General features: G+C 39.7%; 1 protein-coding gene across 4 annotated transcripts in view; it reads left to right on the top strand.

Annotated features, from left to right (window-relative positions):
* The window catches only part of GRAMD4 (GRAM domain containing 4), an 84612-nt gene that overhangs the window by 8898 nt on the left and 54401 nt on the right, over nt 1-21313 (top strand). For 2 of the 4 annotated variants that reach the window (XM_072147094.1, XM_072147095.1), the window contains exons 2-3: nt 11026-11233; nt 15972-16092. In XM_072147094.1, the coding sequence (XP_072003195.1) occupies nt 11026-11233; nt 15972-16092 (329 nt within the window). Of the gene's footprint in view, nt 1-4631; nt 4776-11025; nt 11234-15591; nt 15726-15971; nt 16093-21313 lie in introns of those variants that run through there. The other 2 variants (XM_072147096.1, XM_072147098.1) reach the window with 2 other exon arrangements.

Genomic DNA, 21313 nt, shown 5'->3' with positions numbered 1-21313 from the left:
TGATCAGTTTCTTTTTTGGGGGGTAAAAATTCAATAATTTGAAAAAAAAAAGACAATTTTCAAATGTTATACTTTTTAGACAAAAAGTCATACCGCAAATTTTTTTTGTAGAAACCTTATGCCATTGGTCTTATTTTTATTTCCATAATTTGTTTTACATTTCCACTTTTTTTAAGGATCTGAGAAGGTTTCAAGTTTTAGAAGCAACTTCTCAGAATTTCAAGATATTTGAAAAATGCTAAATTTTTAGTGACCAATTCAGTTTGGAAGTGCTCTATAAAGGCTTATGTACTATACACCCACAAGTGACACCATTTTATGAACCTAACATCTCAAACTATTCAAATCAGCATTTGAGAAGTATGTTAACCCTTTAAATCTTTCTCTGGAAGCAAACAAAAATGGATTGAAAATTTTGAAATTTCATTTTTTTACTATGATTATTTTCTTTTAGCCCTAAAATGGACAAATTCAGAAGGAATTTGAGGTAAATATACATCCCAAAATTTTTGCCCTGCTTCTTCCGAGTACGGTAATACCAGACATGTGGATGTTAACTGCTCTTTAGTCGTACAGTGAAGTCCAGAACAGAGTTTGTACCATTGGGTTTTTGGAAGGCCACTTTGACTGCAAATGTTTTGTGGTGGCACAGTGTACTTGAAGAGCCCCTGAAGTAACAGTATAATAGAAAACTCCCAAAGATGTCACCATTTAGGAAACTAGACCCCTCAAAGACAAAGCAGGGCTGAGAAGGGAAGGAGCGAAATTTTGCTTTTGCAGCTACGTTTTTATACATTTGGATTTAGAGTGCCATGTCATGTTCGCAGGTATCAGTGCAATAGAAACCCCAAGAAATTATACCATTTTGGAAACTACACCCCTCAAAGACTTATCTGGGGTTGGAGGTGAGCATACTGGCCAAAATCTAATGCAAGGTAAATGGAGCAGAGTAAAAAATGTGTTTTTATCTCAGAAATGTAATTTTACTGCCTAATATATTGTATCCCACCCATGCCACTCTAGACAAACACCCCAAAAATCATTCTGCGGGTTGCGAGTACGGCAATACCACACATGTGCCAAAAATTGACAGGCTTGGTTACACAGCAGGGATGAGAAGGGAAGGAGCAAAATTTTGCTTTTGGAGCTCCATTTTCACCTGTCTGGATTTGGAGTGCCATGTCATGTTTGCAGGGCCTGTGAGGTACCAGTGCAATAGAAACCCCCAATAAATTATACCATTTTAGAAACTACACCCCTCAAAGAATTTATCTTGGGGTGTTGTGGGCATTTTAACCCCCAACATGATGGTCAAAATTTAATGCACATTAAATGGTGCATATTAAAAATTGAGTGTTTATCTCAAAAATGTCATTTTAGCACCTAATATACTGTGCCCAACCCATGTCACTTCAGACAAACACCACAAAAATAAGTCTTTGGGTTGTTCCGAGTACGGCAAAACCACACATGTGCCAAAAATTGACAGGCTGGGCACACGGCAGGGCAGAGAAGGGAAGGAGCAAAATTTTGCTTTTGGAGCACCCTTGTCACTAGACTGGTGTTGGGGTGTACCAGTACAGTAGAAACCCCCAAGTAGTGATCCCATTTTAGGAAAGAGCAACCCTCAAAGTATTTATTTAGGGTTGTATGAGCATTTTAACCCATAAGATCCTGGCTCAAATGTAACACAAATTGAACGGTGTTGAGTAAAATTTGCTTTGCAATTTCTCTAAATTTGTAATTGTAGTGTCAAAAGTATTTTACCCAATCCATGCAACTGGAGGCAAACACCCCAAAAATCATCATGCAGGTTCTCCCAGGTACATGCCAATAATCTAAAAGATGGAGACAGGGCAGGGCTCGGAACAGAATGGCATTTGGAGTACCGACATTTACATTTTTTTGGCACCATAAAACATTTGTAGATGCCCTCGGGGATCAGTACAGTAGGAACTCCTGAGAACTGACCCTATTTGAAAACTGCATCCCTCCATGAATTAATCTAGGGGTGTAGTGAGTATTTTAACCCCACAGGTGGACCCCAAGGATTATGCATAATGGTTGGTGTCATCTTGTGCCCAGCTCCTGCCACGGGAGACAAATCGGATATATCCGATATATCGGATGCAGAGCGTGAAGGGGTTAATTATTTTTGTGTGTGAGTGTGTTTTTACTTTATGTCCCCCATGAGTTCATAAAAGACACCTCTGGGACATTTTCACTTTTTTTTTTTTTTTTTTTACATTTTCCTTTTTTTTTTTCCTTTCCTATTACAAGTTTTCCCCTGTAACTGAGGCGTCTATAAGAGCCTCAGTTACAGGGTAAATGCTCACCTGTCACTGGGGACATGTGATCAGAGCTGTACTGGGTCTAATTAGACCCAGCAGCTCTGATTAACCCCTTTAGACCCGGCGGTCACGTGACTGCCGAGTCTATGGAGCCGGCGGCCGCGCCGCTCAGCTCCTCTATGCATCGCGCTCATTCAGCGCGATGCAGGGAGGATCGGAGAAGGGAGAAGCGGTAACGAACCGCATCTCCCTTCTCCCTAGGGTCTCCGGGTGCCTCTGACACCCGGAGACCGGGTCCTGCTCCCATGATTAGCGCTGGAGCAGCAGAAACTGCAGACGTCTAAAGACGTCACTGCAGACTCCGGACCTGCACCCGCTGAAGTCTAAAGTCAGCGGGCGAGCAGAAAGGAGTTAAGGGAAATCTGCCATAAACATCAAGTATGATAAACCAGGACACTTGGGGGGTAGGCAGGGACAGTGTAATAGCCTGTGAAGCTACAACATGGAGGGCCGCTAACACCAGAGCCTTTCACGCTTATTAGTATGATTTTAAAAGAAAGGAGGCAATGGATAACCTATATAAGATATTACCACATTCACATTGACTGGATCTATAAGTAAGTGTCCCTGCTTTATCATGCATGATTTTGCTGGCAGATTTCCTTTAACCCCTTAATGATCACCCTATAAGGAATCTCCGTCGGTCATTAAGGGTACTTCTTCCGACGTGACACGGTTATTATGAAAGTGTAATTTTTGTCCTAAATGAATGTATTTTCCAAAAAAAGTCAAGTTTCTAAATCGCAGGTCCATTTTGTTTAACCCATCTGAAAAACTTAAAGGGTTAATAGACTTGATAGAAGTTGTTTTACATACGTTGAGGGTGTAGTTTGTATAGTGGGGTAATTTATGGGGTTTTAGTATTATTTAGGCTTTTCGAGATCACATGTGAGTTTTGGCAATTTTTCATAAAAATTTGAAAAATCGCACCTAAAGTTCTAAGCCTCATAACATCCTAGAAAAATGAGAGGACACATAAAATACAATTCCAACATAACTAACATTTCCAGAATGTCTGCTTTATCAAGCTTCTGGGGTAGTTTTACTACCTGTCTGGAATGCAGAACATTTTAAACTTTGACAACATTTCTGAAAAAACATTCATTTTTAAAGTTTCATTTTTTTTTTCCAGAATGAAAGCAAAATTTATCACTTAAATTGTACTTCATGATAGTGGTAAAATCTCAAAATCACCCAGATATGTTAAAGTGTTCCGAAGTTGTAACCAATTATCGTGAAACATGTCAGATCCGAAAAATCGAGTCTGGTCATTGAGCTGAAAACAAGCGTCGGTGATAAGGGGTTAAGGGTGACTACAGCTATAAACTAGTGGTAGATATTTATAATCTTGTTCATAACTTGGGCACTGTCTGTATTTACAGTGGGTGTTCCCTGAATCATTTTCTAACAATCTCTCGAATGTAGTCCACAGCTCTAATTTAGTTGTTAATTAGCGGCAAATAACGCTGAACATTTTATACAGCGCTCTATCACATTGGCTTCTCCCTAAACTCTGCCAACTTTCTGACATCGGCTCCTGAATAGTGACACAAGCACTATTGCCAAACATACTGAACAAGGTCATACCCGTGCTATCTAGAGGTCAGGGGTATATTTATCCCATGATTAACTTTATTGTTCAACATGGGAGAATATATCCCATACTGCGAACTATTAGAAGTTACTGGGGTGTCTATTACCATCTAAAAGTAATGAAGAGTAACAAGGCGTTTAACATGGAGATTCTTCCTCTCTTTACTTGGTGTTCAGGAGTGGAATGAGATGTTTAAGACCGTGTGATATTGATTACCAGTAACTAAACTAGATGCCTAAAGATTCTAAAATATGTTTCATCATATATTATGTAGGTTATCCTTGCTCTCATCACGGGGCATTTGATCGGTCATGAAGGTTCTTTCCATCACCTCTAAATAAGATTTTGGCTGTTGATGAAATTGAGAGGTTGTCACAGCTCTGTCTGCAATAATGCTGGCTATTCCCCCCAAATCATTCAAAGATGTTCTCATTTTATTCACAACTTTTTTTTCTTATTAACAATTGTCATTATTAACAATGTATTTGCTATTATACAAAGAGTTATAGCCTAATTATTTTCTATTGATGTCTGCTGAACTTTTATTCCCCCCCCCCCCACCACCACCAAAGCCTCAAACTGATTCCTGCAATCAACATAGTGGTTTGTAAAGTGCATTGTCCTCCCCTGCCCTATAGTTAAATGACTTTTAGTGACTGGCAGTAGCTCCTCAGTACTTCCTCTTCTTCTCATCATGTGCACTGCTTGTTAAGGCTGCTGGTCCTGACAGTCTGTAAACACGAATGAAGAAATCATTTCACTTCTTTATGGAAAACAACGAAGCGAAGCTGCAAATTTTTGGGGATTGTCATAGTATAGCACAAAATGAGGTAGTGTATGTTCTTGTTCATTTTCTTTTCCTAAATTGTCTGCTGTCATGTTTGAGCTGAAGGAGACACTAAGTTATTTATTATTTGGCTAGTTCCTTGGGAAAGTTCCGCTGCCTGTCAGATTAATTAATATGGCTTTGGCCTTTTAATAAATGTAATTGTGCGCTACTTGATGTTTATTTATTTTGTAACTATATAAAAAAAAAAAAAAAAAAATTACCAGTCCCATCTTGTATGCCAACAAGGGGCAGGAGTGACTATTCAACTTTTTAAAAAGTCACGAATTTGGCTTTGCATGGTGTTGAACTAGCAGTAGTTATATGTTTATACCAGAATAGTGAAGTGGCAGAAATGGTCCTGTGCAACTTTTTAGCAGTGAAATCACATTGCGACTTTTGAGACTTTTTTTTTTCTTTAATGCTGAATTAAGTCCTGCAAAACCAATAAAAAATAGCCGCTACTGTGGTACTTTAGATATAGGCTGGGAAAAGATGCTTAAAGGGATATTCCCATTTGGGCATACACATTACCTACATTTCTTTAATTGTATGTTGTTGGAAAAATATGTACCTGTGTGAAGATAATTTCCCATAAATGTAGCCATGCTTTTCTTGTATACCACCTCCACACTCTGGCAGCAGTAGTCACATGAAATATGTCCTGGATTCAGCGCTCATTACCACAGGATGGCTATAGGTCATGCAGTAACTCCCGGACGTATTGATTTGGGAAAACGTTTTTTGTGAAATCACTTGAGCGGTGGTGGTCGTATCCAAGGACACTCTCTCTAAGAAACCATTGACTACATTTATGGGAAATTATCTTAACGCAGGTACATTTAAAAAAAAAAATTACTTTCAATTGAAGAGATGTGATTTATACATGGCAGATGAATTAAATGTGAATGTACAGTAATTCCTCTTTTAACGGAAGCTAAGCTAGAATGCTTTTATGCTGATCAGTGAAGGAGAATTGCCAGCTCTGTCTCTTATGAGAGATCATCGGTAACGTTCTAGGCTACTCTATAATGAATGGACACTTTCTCAGGCCTTCATGGGCTTAGGTTGTCCATGAAATTGATGATCTTTCTGTCTGCATTTACTTGGACTGAAATATTGGGATTGATTACTATGGGTTATCAATATCGGATCAATAGCAGCAGAAAACCTGAAGAACCCGGTTATCAACATATATTGATGTGCTTAGCAGGCGGCTGATTTGTACAAGGGCAGACCTAAGACTTATTAGAACATTTAGTCTTTTAATCCTTAAAGGACACCTGTCATCAGGTCTGTGTCACTAGTCCTGTCACCTCTACCTGTTGGAGCAGCTCACAAGGATCCCATCCCAGCCTTTATCTAGTTATTTCATACATTATTCATTGTAAAATCATCTATTTTTTATCATGTAAATGAGGCTGGTCACATGGTCAGAGGCAGTGATGTCACCCCTGTTACCCCTCCCCTCTCCTCCCCCTGCTCATGTCTGTGTGTAATGTATAGTAAAGCATGGCTAGTGTCTGTGCTGCATCTGCTGACATGTGAGAGACACAGACATCAGCTACACATGAATCTGACATGTTCTGCTGTAACATGGCTGCCTGGAGCTGTTGTATCTCTCCTATACACACACACACATACACACACAGGCTGCAGGGGGCGTGGTCACCAGAACCAGGAAGGATATCATTATACAGCCTCACACCATTATACAGGCTGTCAGTCATGCACTGGGGGTGTGGCTGTGCCTCCCACTCATGAATAGAGTGGACAGCTTGAATATGCTAATGCTTCATTGGACATTTCACAGGTCATTTGCATACAGCTTTAGGACCTCATTGCTTAGGTTTACAGCCATGTAGAGGGACAATGAAGGGATAGAGGCAATGCTCTGTAATGGCAGTTTATGAAAATATATTTAGTTTAGGGGGGTTATTTTGCATGACGGGTTCTCTTGCATGACACAGCTGCTTCCAGCACTTCCTATGTAGGCGCGCACACTGTCGTGCGCACGCAGCGCCGAAGCAGCTATAGCTATAAACTTTAAAAAGTGTTAAAACCGCGATACAATGGTTAATAACACTAACGAAAGTAAGCTGCGGCACCAGCTCACCCTGAGCTGGTGCTCGGTATTTACAGTTTACCCCTACCATTTGAACTGGTAGGTTTCCTTTTAAACTTTTTTTTTTTTTTTTTTTTTTATCTGAATACCATGGTAAATTTCAGGATCACTGCTTTCTGTGCCATGCATACTTTCAGGTCTGAAAAACTTCTGAATTAGTTGCTTATATTTGTAAATGCCATTAGCAGTTTTTTTTTAAATGTATTTATTTTTTGATTTTTTTTTTTTTATAACTTTGACGAAGATTTGTCAGCTTTGTGTTGGCATTTCCTTCCAAGTCCTTATACTAATAACTGCATGGATTATTGTGTCCCCTTCTGTCTTGTTGTTTTCATGTGTTTTGTTGTTGCTTGGTATGAGCTAACCTTCTTTTTATATATTACTCAGTTATGAGTGCTGCTTCATTTCTTAGTATTATGGGTGCTATGACGCTGGAGAGGTGAGTACTCGCCACTTTTGAGTTCCGCTGTGCCCTGGGTCCTAGTGTTAGAGCATGAAGCCAACATCTGGACACAGAGAAAAGCGGAATTCAAAGAGTCCAGTATGCAACAGGAAGGAGAAGTGAGACCAGGGAAGGTAAGTGTTTATTTATTTATTTTTTAATTTAAACCTTCTCTGGGGTCTCCAGTATTATTCTTATAATCTGCTTTTGGGATTCTTCCCTGGGTGGGTATAAATGTACAGTAAGTGTCTTGGTTGGACACTCTCTTTGTTGTCTAGTCTGGAGTCTATATGATTATTCCTTGCTAGTCTGGGGTCTGTTCACTATGGTCTGTTATAGTCTGAATGCAATATTTGGTTTCTGGGATGGTATTTTGTGCTGAACTTCGCTTGAGGATGCATCTAGGGTGTTGGTTTCTAGTACGTCCACCTAAAGTTGAGCGTTATGACAATGTGACCGTTGGACTTATAAAGGTTGTGCACCCATGGTGTAATAGGACATATAAAGAGATACTGTGGTTTATTTTCTGAAATGACTTTTAAAGAACTGTTTATTTCACCAGTATGTGCTGAAATATTGGATAGAAGCCAAACTTATTTTTTTATACTGTAATTGATTGAAACCTTTCTTACATGGAACTCTGAGAGACCTTCGCTTCACCTTCCACGTTTTTTTTACACAATAACTGTAAATACTTTTTTTTTGTGTTATGGGCCTTATAATTTACAAATCTATAGATAATACTAATGAGTAGACTCTGGTTCTACCCATCTCCTTCATCATGTAGCTGCATTATAGGTATAATTTGATACATTTAATGTGTTTTTGCATTGTCGTATGTTTGCTATGATCTTAAACCTGCTTATGTAGCATACTGTTAGGAAGGAATTGTGCATAATGGGGTTGTGCCATTTCTATCACACTTATTAATATTTTATCTATGATATAACCTTTTATCACATGAAGCTGTTGGTTTAGTATTCAGAAGCCAATCTTGGAACTTTGGCGTAACATCTTTTAAGATAACTTGTTGTACCTTTTTATTTCAGAAAGATAATGGCTGTAAAATATAGATTGACCTTTATAGAACCCCTTTAGATATAACTTTTATTCAAGGAAAAACATCTGTAAACTAAAAAAAATAAAATAGTGCAAGGGACATTTGTAACAGAATAGTGGGGCAGTGGCCTATTCTTGAGCTCCCATTTTATTCGGCACCACAAATTGCTTTCAAAAAGATTCTTCTTGTATATAAGGAGAGCGGATGTGGTCATATAAAAAAAATATTCAGCATAAATTGTATAATATAGATGGAATGATATAAGCAAGCAATACAATCCTAAGACCAATGTAGCCTTGGTATTAACCCCTCCATTAAATGTGCCTCCGTAAATAAGCCTCACCATTAGATAGTTTGCACCAACTAAATGAAAGGGGGATTTCCACGAAGACAAGATAATTAAAATTACTGAGGACAACAAATTATCTCATTAACAAAAATTATTTATTAATTAAATAAAGCATTTCACAGATATAATACCAACCTGTCTTTATCAGTCCTGGTATTTTAAAATTTGGGTTGTTCCTGGATACGACCATAAATATTCTTGGGAATAGCTTCTTGTCTGCACACTGCAGTGCTCTCTGCCTCTTGGCCCTTTCCTCTGCATTACAAGACCAGCTCAGACACAGGGACTTCCTGCCAGTAAGTATCAGTGTGCAGAGACTAACTCTACAAGCTACAGACAGATAAGATCTTTATAGCAGAGCTGACTGTGTGTTTTATTGATTAAGTGAGGAACCAGAGCTGAGAATCAGCTAAAATGACAATAAAACTAATTGTGCAGTAAGGGGGTTAAAATGATCTTTATCGTGTTATTATCACTAGGGGATTAAAATTTTTGAACTTCCTTTTAATGGGCAAACCCCTTTTTAGATGCAGTACTACAGTACTTTAGACATCAGCAAGCGCAGGTCCGTGCTATCTGTGAGCCCTTTGGGAGAAGGGAGATGTGATGCATTACCACTTTTCCCTTCTCCGCTCCTCAAAGCATCCCCCTGAAATAGCGTGATGCAAACAGGAGCAGAGCCGGCACTGCTGCTGACTCTGTGTGTCCCCCATGGTGCCATAAAAGACTCCAGGGGGACATTTTCTAGAATTTTTTTTTTTAAATGCTGGAAAAAATGTAAATATTAGTTATCTAAATGAAAAAAGATTGTTCTCCCATAGAGTAGCAAGTCTGTAATGCGTAAAAGCCCACAGGCATCCCGTGTCCCAAAGTGTGAATGGTTACTTGACAAAGGCTAGAGATAAGCCTGTAGTTTGTAGTGGCAGCGCACAGTCATGTGACCCAGATTAAATATCCAGTTAAAAGTAATCTCGGAGAAAAAGTAGAAATGGACTTGGGTTCCACAATATGTAGGAAACGGCTTAAGCTACTAAGTTTTTCGCTACTAAGACAACAATAAACGGTTTCCTACATATTGTTAAGCCTATAAGTCTATTTTTTTACTTTTTATCTAAAATTGCAAAAAAAATTTATGGTAGCACACAAAAAATTAAGGACCTTAAACTGCCATGTATGTAAATTCTCTAAAAACGCCCCGTTTATGAGAGCCTTTTCAGGCTGCGTCGCTGAGGGGGTTAAAAACAAAACTTTTGCCCAGTTGAATGTGGGATAAATACACTCTGCTCTGCTTGGACCCTGATTATCAATGTTTGTGGTTTTGTTTACAAATGGGAATCCTTGTAATTGCAACTTTCTGCTCTTTCACAATACAATATGCTGTGACGTTTTCTCCCACTCAGTGTATGAAAGTTCAAGTGGTTCCAGATCATGTGTAATACGAGAAGGAATGTTGCTAGGCTTTTGAGATTTAGCTTTTTTTCCCCTACTTGGCAGTTTTAACACAAATGTAAATTTTCAGCAAAGGATCTAATTGAATTGTATCACATGATTGATTGTATAATGGCACATCCCTTCTCTGCCTGTGGGGTCTCTAACCAAGAATAGGTACTACCAAGTCCAAGTTAGAGGTATTCTAAAAATGTTACTTCTACTGCCTGAACCTTTAATCTGTCATAGAACATATTAATATGAAGTGTGTACTTCATTCAATGATCAAGTAAGAATCATGCAACATGTATTTGCATATTATAAGGAAAACCTCTATTGGGGTATATGAAGATGATTTCTATGAAGCAGAATAAAGAATATATGTGGATGAAGGTCTCTTTCTTGTGATTAGTCTGTGTAATGCTTTATGCCAGGGCTGCTGCAGGGGAAACTCCAGGTTGAATGTGAATATTCTGTAGCAGACAATCTATCACATCATAACATTTTATTATTTATTTCTTGTTCTTTTATACAGCATGAAACTATTTGCAGAACTTCAACAAGATGTCACTATTATATTGAATTATTCAATTGCTCAAGAAATGTTGTTCCTATACAGTTGTGAGATGGCACAGTCCTGCGTGTGTTGCTTTACTAAGTTTAAGCAGCCACAAGGCACAAAACCGTGTGTACATTATTGGCTCTGTTCTGGGCTTAAGAAAGCAGCACGGTAGCCAGTGCTAATCTGTCACATGCTTTACTTGGGTGTGGAGTCTGTATAGTTAAGGCTATGTCTGAAATGCTGCCGCTTGTTTGTCTTCTAAATGTCTTCCTGTGTTCCACCTTTCAGAGACGTAAACAGTCATGTTAAAGTGAAGCAGAAAGGTACTGTGCAGAACATGCTAAGGAGACTGGACAAGATCAGGTTCAGAGGTCCGAAGAGAGACGAGTTTCCTTACTTAGCTGAGTCTCCCAATGCTTCCGATACAGAATGTGGCGATGAAATTACCCTGAAAATCTCTCGGCCATCAAAAGACAATGAGGAGTTAAAGGACCCTGTGAGTGCTCTAATTTTATAAGCTGGAGTTTGTAATGTTTTTTTATTATTGTATTTATATAGTAACCCTGGAAAAAAACTTTCTTTCTTCTCTCTGCTTTGTTGTTTTCTTCAATTAATCTGTGGCTGTCATGCTCTGGAGAAAGTGGGCTGGTAGACAGGAGTGTCATATTTGGTAGGTTTGGCACTGAGTTTTTTTACATTTCAAGTCTTTTTTTTTTTTTTTTTTGTGTATGAACCCCCAAAAATCATGGTATTGGGGTTTCCAAACCCTGTTCCTCTTCATGGCACTCCCACAGTTGACAAATTTTTAAAGCGTAACTGTAAAGTTATAATGATTTTACCAAATTATTATATATGATCCCCCCCCCCCCCTTTAAAAAAAAAACAGAAGATGCCTACTTTATGCTGCTCGCGGTTTTCTTTTCAAAGTTATGGCATTTTCTGTTCTGAAAGTGTTTGACAAAAATATTTCTCACCAGAGGTGAAGTGGGTGCAGACTAAGGTCCGTCAGTCTATGCCCTCAGTCTAAGGCCAGATAGCTTGCCCACACATCCCATGATGCCTTCTGATCTCTCTTTACTAATTTAGCATTAAATCCATTTAGTTTCCCACAAGTAAATCCACTAAACAGTGCACATACAGGATGTATATGGTAACTAGCCTGGCAGCTTCCATCACGTGGAGGAGCAGGGAACTTGTAATAAGTGGAATAAATCAGTAAACCAGTTACATGAAGTCTATAGCCTGTGTTGTGTGAGTACTAAGGGTTGATAGCTTATCTGTACAGTGCACAAAGTGCCCATGACATCACAGACTAGGATGTAGGAACTGGTAGGAAACAGGGGAGATCTTGTACCTCCCTGTTCTGTACAGGAGACTTCTGCATCCACTGTACTGAACACATCCAGCTCTGCTACTTAAACAAAGAGCTCCGTCACATGATCTCCTCCACCACTGTGAGCAGGGATCAGCAGTCACTCCCCTCCCATGAAACAATCTATAAACAAAATACGGACTCCAGAGAGAGAGGAAGCAGCCATTGCAGCACTGAGGTAATCTGAGGGCTATAGAAAAGAAACTGATGCATATAGGTAACAAAATAATAGTCAAAGTTGTTTTACATCCCAAGAGCTATTAAGTTGAGAAAAAAACCTTTACGGATATATATACATCCCTATAGACAACTATGGCGCCCGGTGACCCTATGATGACCGGCAAAGGTAAAAGAGCATACTCTATTATTCCCTGTATGTACAGCTGAGCACCGTGGATCACTATGGTGAGAGGAAGGGGGAGCAGGGCTAAGGCCGGGCGAGCATATGGCAGTGTGCAAGTAGCCTCATAGAGGTGTTTTGCTAAAACAAACATGCACAAATATAATCTATATCCATTAAGCATTGCTTAAAGAAGACCTATTGCCAGAATTTTACCCTCACACCAGTATTACTTACTAGTAAAGGGTTAAAAAGCTTCCCTGTGTTATCCGAAATTATCTGCAACTGTAGCGCTCTACCTTTATACAGCAGTTTTTCTCATAAATGACTAAAGAAGAGTTGGTAAAATTTTCTCCCGAGATACCACTGAACCACGCCCCTTTTTTTGACAGCTCAGTGTCTCTTTAAATCTCAGCCTGACCCGAATGGAAGTCCTCTTCCTGGCCTTACCTGAATACTGTTACACTCACTGCATTGTGTATTTAGCAGAGAGCACTATGTGGGAAATGCACCCCCTGATGGGTGGGGCCAATCAATGATGGGCGGAGCATCATAACAGTGGGCTGGACCAGCAAAGACAAAGCCTAATAAAGTTTGGGGAACGATTTTACTGGTGGGAGGAGACAGATTTAATGCTGGGGCACCTGTGCTGCACTTTTCAACAAAGGCACAGTGGAAGGGGGTGAGTAATGTGCCTGTTCTTGTTCCCTTTAACAACCTCTTTTAAAGCCACTGTTACCTCCTTAACCCCTTACCGACATGTGACGTAGTACTACGTCACATGTCGGGTCCCGGTACATGGGCGCCTGTACAAGCCCTCTCCATAGCCGGCAAGTCTTTGCTGCATATTGCAAAGGTGCCGGCGGCAGGCGCCGCCATCTTTCCGTGGATCGTCGCTCCCCGTGACGTCATCAGGGAGCGGCGATCCGCCGCCTTGGTAGCTTTGGGTCTCGCGAAGACCCGAAGCTACTTCGGGTTAACCCATTCATTACCATGTGCTGTCAGCACATGGTAATGTATGAGTAGTAAAATCCCCATATACTGCCATACTGTAGTATGGCAGTATATGATAGGATCGTACAGACACCCTAGGGTTAAAGTACCCTAGGGAGTCTGAAAAATAGTAAAAATAAAAATTAAATAAAAGTTAAAATAAAAAAATTATAATTAAAAAAAACCTAAAAATTCAAATCACCCCCCTTTTCCCTAGAATTGATATAAATATAAATAAACAGTAAAAATCATAAACACATTAGGTATTGCCGTGTCCGAAAATGCCCGATCTATCAAAATATGATAACGGTTTTTCACTGTGTTTAACCTTGTAACGGAAAATCGCGCCCAAAGTCGAAAATGGCACTTTTTTGCCATGTAAAATTTTTTTTTCAATTCTATAAAAAGTGATCAAAAGGTTTTACAGTCCTAAAAATGATAACATTGTAAACGTAATCAAAATCTGCAAAAAATGACACCACCCACAGCTCTGTACACCAAAGTATGAAAAAGTTATTAGCCCCAGAAGATGGCAAAATCCCCCCAAAAAATTTTGTATAGGAGGTTTTAATTTTTTTAAATGTATGAAAACATTATAAAACCTATACAAATTTGGTATCCCCGTAATCGTACCGACCCAAAGAATAAAGTAGACATGTCATTTGGGGAGCACAGTGAAATCCGTAAAATCCAAGCCCACAAGAATATGGCACAAATGCGTTTTTTTTACCAATTTCACTGCATTTGGAATTTTTTTCCCGGTACACGGCATGAAATAAAGCCATCACACAGCTCTGTACATGGAAAAATAAAAAAGTTACAGATTTTTGAATGTGGGGAATGAAAACGCAAAATCGAAAAAGGGCCGCGGCGGGAAGGGGTTAAATCCTTGCAGATAACACCTGGTCTCTACACAGTCTTCTTGTGTTACAGGAGGCCCCTCTGTTCTTGTGGTCTGCTCCTGCACATATCTATTAATTTATAATTTCTTGGCACCTTTCATTATTTAGCACCCTTCTTTCACGTACACAATGCCATCACTGTCTGACTGTTAAGTTGACCTTTACCAAGTGCAACTTCCAAATTCAGGTTAGTTGATAACTATATAAATAATAAATTTCTTTGTTATACTTGTTCTTTGTACAGCCACACACACGGACCATAAAGGAGCTTTATGCAGGGCCACATAATGCCAGTATCTAGCAGTCATAGCTACAACCGTCACAGTCTTTAATTGACACTTCTAGCCCTCACAGTCTGTATATAAGGACTAAAGAATCGCAGTAGTTTAACTTGTATTCTTAATCGCCATGTAGTGACACCAATTCTTTTCGGTAGTTCAATGTATGAAGCTGGGTAACATTTAATTTTTTTTTTTCCTGTGATGAACTCGCCTTTTAGTGATATTATTTTGGGACCATTTCATTGTTTTATTCAATTTTATGGGTGTCAAAATGTTGATAAAAGTGGAGATTTGGACTTTTTTTTTTTTTTTTCTTCCCCTCCTTTATGGAAATCACATTCTGGAACAATTGTTTTCATATTTTAAAGCACATGCTTAATTTGTTTATTTTTATCCGTCATTGCCACATGAGAAAAGGCTTTATCTTCTTAGATCACTACTATAGCCATTTGCTGGTCTTAGTGATGTACCATTTGTGTAGAGCCCATTGCATGTGTTCTTTTGATCATTCGTACCTGGTTTCATTGCAGTTTATAATATTGTCATGAATATAACAAGCAACATGTGAGGCTGCAGTTTACAATGTGATTTGTTGCCTATGCTTATTACGCTCTGCATGGGAAAATTATAGGCTCTTGTTTTTTGACAAAAGATTTATTTATTTTTTTTAAACCCTTTGACTATTAATTTGTTGCAGAAAAGCAATGCAGAGAATATGTTTTCAAGCCCTGTACAGAATCCACATGTGGCATTGGCGTAGCTCCTGATATTGTCACTTACAGGCATAGCCATAGTATTTATAACAGCATGTGTGTAAATTTGTCTCATTCACTGAGCGGCAGCTATTTTCTGGTTTGGACCTTCCCTGTGCTGTCCAGGTCAGAATCTTGCAGCCCTGCAGTGTTTCTACTCGGGTCCCTCCCTATCAGTTTATAAGGCTCCAGTGACGTCTCTCCTCCTCGCTGCTGCAGGAATGCTGACTGCTCATGTCTGCGTCTATTTCTTGTACTGTCTTCGCTGGTGAAAAGGCTTTCTGCTCTAGTTTGGAGCTCACCAGAATGCTGCTTTTCTACTTTTCGTGACACATCAGACACAGCAGGGTTTGTTCTCTGACCACTGCACATATAATAAGATTATTGCTTCCCTGTTTACCCATGTTTCTGGAGCAGGCTTTCTTTATTTAGAAGACAGGCACTGTGTTATTTGAACAGTTGTTGTAGACAGAGGGAAATCTCTTAATTTTGCTATGTACATAAGTTAAGTTTGCATTATTAATATGTTCATATTGCAGTGTGAGTCTGGTGTTTACTGCATCTGGTTGATCTTGCTGTTTAACCCTCTCCTAGGCTAATTCAGAAACCATCATCATGGCGTCCGGAATACCGGAATATAACCGGACAGAAACGGACCGACTCAACGAGGTTAAGGGACATCTGGAAATTGCCTTACTGGAAAAACACTTTCTGCGTAAGTACTGTGTATCTTGCAAAACGTCATGAGATCTACTATGCATGCTAGCAGCCTCTGGGCCGTGTGCATTATATCTGTTGGTAAAAGGCACTGATGTATCATAAACTGTGTTTCCTTGTTGTATTCAATCCAAACTTATTGATTATAAATGTTTTTTGTTAATAACCTTTGCATAATCAAGTACCAAAAAGGTAGCCTATAAAACTGCTATTGGGCCTGATCGCTGAATATTGGGTTTTTAGACTTTCCTTACTAGAGAGACTGTTCCAAATGGCATGGTTGTTGCTGTGCTGATCTACAATAATCACACCTCTTTTAGGCTTAAAAAACAGTTACCATATTTCGGAAGTGTATTCTCATCTTATATACTTGACCCCATTTTTTGTGTATACATTTGTTTGTGTGTCAATCTTACTAAAGCATTAAGGGTTAGTTCACATGACTGTGTGTGTATGTTGCTGCTTTTCACCCCAGAACTATTTTGCAACAGAGTTTAAAGGGAACCTGTCACCAGGGATCTCATTTTCACTAAAGACAGGTTGCAGAAGCCCTTCACACCAGCAGTGCAAATCTGCCTTCTTGCCTTTTCTAAGCATTTGCATTACAATATAATTGTGTGTTATAACTTGCCTTGCTCCCCGACAAAGTCCTGGGGTAGTCACAGGGGCTGGACTTTGGTTTGGATGCATTTAAAAAAAACTACATGTGGCCTGTCTGTGTTACCCACTCCTCAGAGCTTGGCCCCCACCTTTGTGCTCCTGTCTAGCTCCACCTCCTGCTTCTTCTCAGAGGTCACAGCCTAATCAGCCTTACATCAGTGGGGGAGGGACAACTGTACAGGAGCACAAAGATGGAGGTAGCATGCAGCTCAGACAAGTCACATGTTGTTTTTTGAAATGCATGCAAACCAAAGTCCAGCCCCTGTGACTACCCCAGGATTTTGTCAGGATGCAAGGTAAGTTATAACACACAATTATATTGTAATGCAAATGCTTAGAAAAGGCAGAAAGGCAGATTTGCACTGCAGGTGTCATGGGCTTTTACAATCTCTTTAGTGAAAAATTAGGTCCCCGGTGACAGGTTCCCTTTAAAGCTAACCTGTCACAAGGAATGTGATTTTTAGCTTGTGGCGAGCTTCAATAGCCTATACCAGTGGTGGCGAACCTATGGCACGGGTGCCAGATGTGGCACTCAGAGCCCTTTCTGTGGGCACCCAGGCCTTCACCCCAACACATAGTTTGCAAGCCAAGACTCAAGGATTTCTTCTGTGATCCAATACAGCTCAGGTCGTGTCTTGCTCAGTGCTATTTTAAAGCAACATCCTTGGCTGCCAGGACTACAGGAGGAGCGAGAAGGTGTGGATAGAGATGGATTGTCATTGGAGCTCCTGCTCTGGGTCCCCTGATCCTTCCTCTTCAGGGCACCCTGGAGGGAAGCTACAATCCAAATGTCTCCATCTTTCTATTGTGTTGTTGAACTCAGGAGGCCAATACGATTAAAGCCTGTAGGGATCAATAAGTTACTGCTTAAATTGTCATGTTGGCACTTTGTGACATATAAGTGGGTTTCGGTTGTAGCTTGGGCACTCTGTCTCCAAAAGTTTCGCCATCACTGGCCTATACTATGTCGATTTTAAAATGTCTGTCAGCATTCTGAATCATTTCAGTAGTTTAAATAAGTTTTTAATTCACATTACCTGGCTCCCTGCTTGCAACATGTGGTGAGTCCTAGGAGAGGTTATCAACTGCAGCCTGTGTCAGTCTTCTCTCTTCTAAACTCATGCAGCCCTCACCTGTCCCCACTTCCTGATATCTGCATTGAGCAGGCGGGAAAGGAGGATGTAGTGGAGTAGAGGAAGAAGACATGAGGCCTATGATGCAGACAATCCTCTCCTTCTCTCTACATGTTAAGGGTACTGTCAGACACGGCGCTTGCAATGCATTTAGAAACCCAGTGCACAGGGGTGGGGCTTAGCCCAATCATATCTGCGTTTTGAGTGAAACACGTGATTGGCAACACGCACCCGGTGTTTTGCATGTAAACAATGCAAAACACTGGCTGCTCGTTAATGATTGCATGTGTTTCACGGAAAATGCAGCTGGATCAGGCCAAGCTTCGCATTGCAAGTTCTGCTTGTCAGGGCACCCTCAAGCTCTGGCAAGGCCTTCTTATCCCAGCCACGCCACCTACTGACTCCACCTGTAATGTTCACTTCTGTCTTTCCTCTTCCTGAAATAGCAGTATTAATGGAAAAAGATAAGATTTTGTGAAAAATGTGTCTTTCAGTATATTCAGCTTCAGTAAGAACGTGGAGAGAGCATTATCTTGGCAGGAGGTTCTAGGGCCTCTAGTTCTAGGGCTAAGGAACACCCCACAGCCAAGACTCTGAAAATAGGTGCAATTTGGAAATGATTATTTATGAATGCATGACAAGAAAAACTACTACAGGAACCTAGCACCATATGTGTTTATTTCCCTTGAATAAAGCATAGCCTTCAAGGATCACCTTACCTGACGTGTATTTTCATAGAGAATGCTATTGTTCTGGAGCATCTTCTCTCAGAGCTCTGTTGCATCTGTATTCTGTCTTGTCATACTGCAGAAAAATCTCTCCCCTCATAAGTTCTTGTGGATTTTTGTTGCAGACTTGGTATACGCTTTTTCCATAGCCCGAAGTGGAAACTGCAGGAAGAAGCAATGCTTCCTTTTTATTTCACACTCTCTTATTTTTTCTCAGATAATGAGGAGAGCTTTAACTAATAAAGAAAAAAAAGGAGAGCAAGCCCCATTGTCATGTTGTTAACATACGTTTCTGTAAGTTAGGAAACACACTACCGCCATTGTCTTGTCTCATCTAATGCTGGCGGTAGAAACTGTAGTACAAGCTTCTCTACCTTGGGCTTCTTCTACACAAACATATGCTACGACTGGGCTTGGACTGCTCATCCCCTCTCCACAAGGAGGTGTGCTGCCGGGCCGTACGTACGGCTAAAGATGGAGCACGCTCTTCCTCTCTTACTCTTACTGAGTAATCACGGAAGTTGTAGGTGGTGGCCATCTTAAAGATAAGTCAGCCTACTTTGGAAACCCCTTAAATTTTGTAAATCAGAAAAGCACTATTTTAGGCTTTGCTTTGTGAATAATGACATTGAAGATATTGATCGTAATTTTTTAGATAGCTTTTGCCTTTTTTTGCACAATTTTTTTGGAGCGGTATTAAATTTGTCCCCGAATTGTCTTTTTTTTTTGGGTGCATGCAAAAGTCAGAACTTCAAGGTTTTGAGTTTCTGTACCTTATCTGAGATGGTGAATGGGTGTTCTGCAGATGTTTGCATTGCATCTATCATTATTTTGCGTTTAAAAAGTAGCTGGAAAAATTGAAAAAAATACATCTTCTCTGAGCAGGTGCACTTGAAACAAACCTCCCTTTTTGTTACTGGAAACAAAGGTCTCTGCTTCCCAAATGAAACATTAACTGTATGCAACATGAAAAAATACTAAATATAGAATGTTATCATCTTTCTCATTTTTGAGTGGGATTATTGAAGGTACAGATCTAAAAATGATAGCAGACTTTGTTTCCTATACATTATAAAAAAAGGCAATATCTAAACATATCTTTAACTTTTAGTTGCTGCACTTACAGCAAAAGGTACTGTATATACTCGGGTATAAGCTGACACGAGTATAGGCCGAGACCCCTAATTTTAACACAAAAAACTGGAAAAACCTATTGACTCGAGTACTGTATAAGCTGATACAGCCTACCAGCCCCCCAAAAAATAAACTCCGTACTCACCATTCCGACGGCCCGGGCAGCTCGGCTTCCATCTTCATGTCCGCAGCACCTCATCATTCTTCAGGCCGGCGCCTGCACCGCGACCCAGCTGGCGCACAACTGTGATGTCAGCCGCTGTGCCCGAGTATAAGCCGAGTGGGGAATATACAGCACAAAAATTGTGCTGAAAAACTCTGCTTATACTAGAGTATATACGGTAGTCTGGACATTTTTTTTTTCTCAATCTAGCTTTCTTATTGGTCCCAAATAAGATCTACTTTGTAGGACAATAATTTGCAACAATTAAGGCGCAAATGAATTGACCTTGCGACAATGCAAAACACATTTAATAAGGCAGAACACCAACTAACATAAATTACAAGCCAAAATTAACAAACCAGGCACAAAAATAGATGAACGCGAGGTACTATCTATATGACAAGCGATTAATAATTTGTTTTAACATTTTTGCTGAACTCCCTTACCTTTTTATAGTCCCAAATTCTGCTATGATGACAGCAGCAACTGTACTTACATGAGTTTTCTTATCTTATGAAAATGTATCATTAAGAGCAAAATTTGCAAAGCACAAATTAGCTCCAGTTGCCATTTCCTTTCCATCCGTTATTCCAATTAGGAATAACGGATGGAAAGGATTTTGTTTCTCTATCAATAGTCACAGTTCTAGAGAAACTACTATATATCCCATGACTATGAAACCGGACATGAAAATGAAGTTGAAGAGCTGTTAAAAAAAATAAAAAATAAAAAGTTTTCTATTTGTTTTTTGACCCAATTAAAATTCGCCAGCCAAAATTTGAAGTGTGTGTGTTTTTTTTTTTGTGCACGGCTGTCTCCCGGCTCCTTGTGTTTCTGTGGGCTCATGCTCAGGATTCCTCAGCCCTTTGCCAGAACCCAGTGCCTGGGACCTGAGTGAAGTTGGCTCAAATCAAACAAAATTGGTGTCAAACTTTTGTGCTATGTTTGTGCGGGTTTGTGCAGCAGAAATTTTCATTTGTGCCGTTTTTAAGTTATTAATAGTTTCTTGAGGTCAACCAGCCCCCCCACATTGTCCAACTGGTGCCAATCAATTGTGATACACTTGTGCTGATCACATTTTTGTTTGTGCTGCTTTTGTTTTGAATACATGGACAAAATTTTAAAGGACAAAAACTGGTGTCAAACGTTAGTGCTACGTTTGTGCAGCAAACATTTTTCGTTTGTGCTGCTATCATTTTTAAGGTATGTTTAGGTGTTTACATAGGTTCAGGTTTAGGATGAACTGGTTAAAAAAACAAACCTAGTGACAGTTTGATCACCAGGGGGAGCTAGCAAACACATTGTACTTTGGAAGGAATGAACTCTGATGATTATGAATATATTAAAAATGATAGCAGCACAAACAAAAATTTTTGCTGCACAAACGTAGCTCTACCGTTT

This window comes from Engystomops pustulosus, chromosome 4 (genome assembly GCF_040894005.1).
Source record: "Engystomops pustulosus chromosome 4, aEngPut4.maternal, whole genome shotgun sequence".
Taxonomy (NCBI): Eukaryota; Metazoa; Chordata; class Amphibia; order Anura; family Leptodactylidae; genus Engystomops; species Engystomops pustulosus.
The sequence above is the reverse complement of the archived record's forward strand: the minus strand, read 5'-3'. Positions and strand labels throughout refer to the sequence as shown.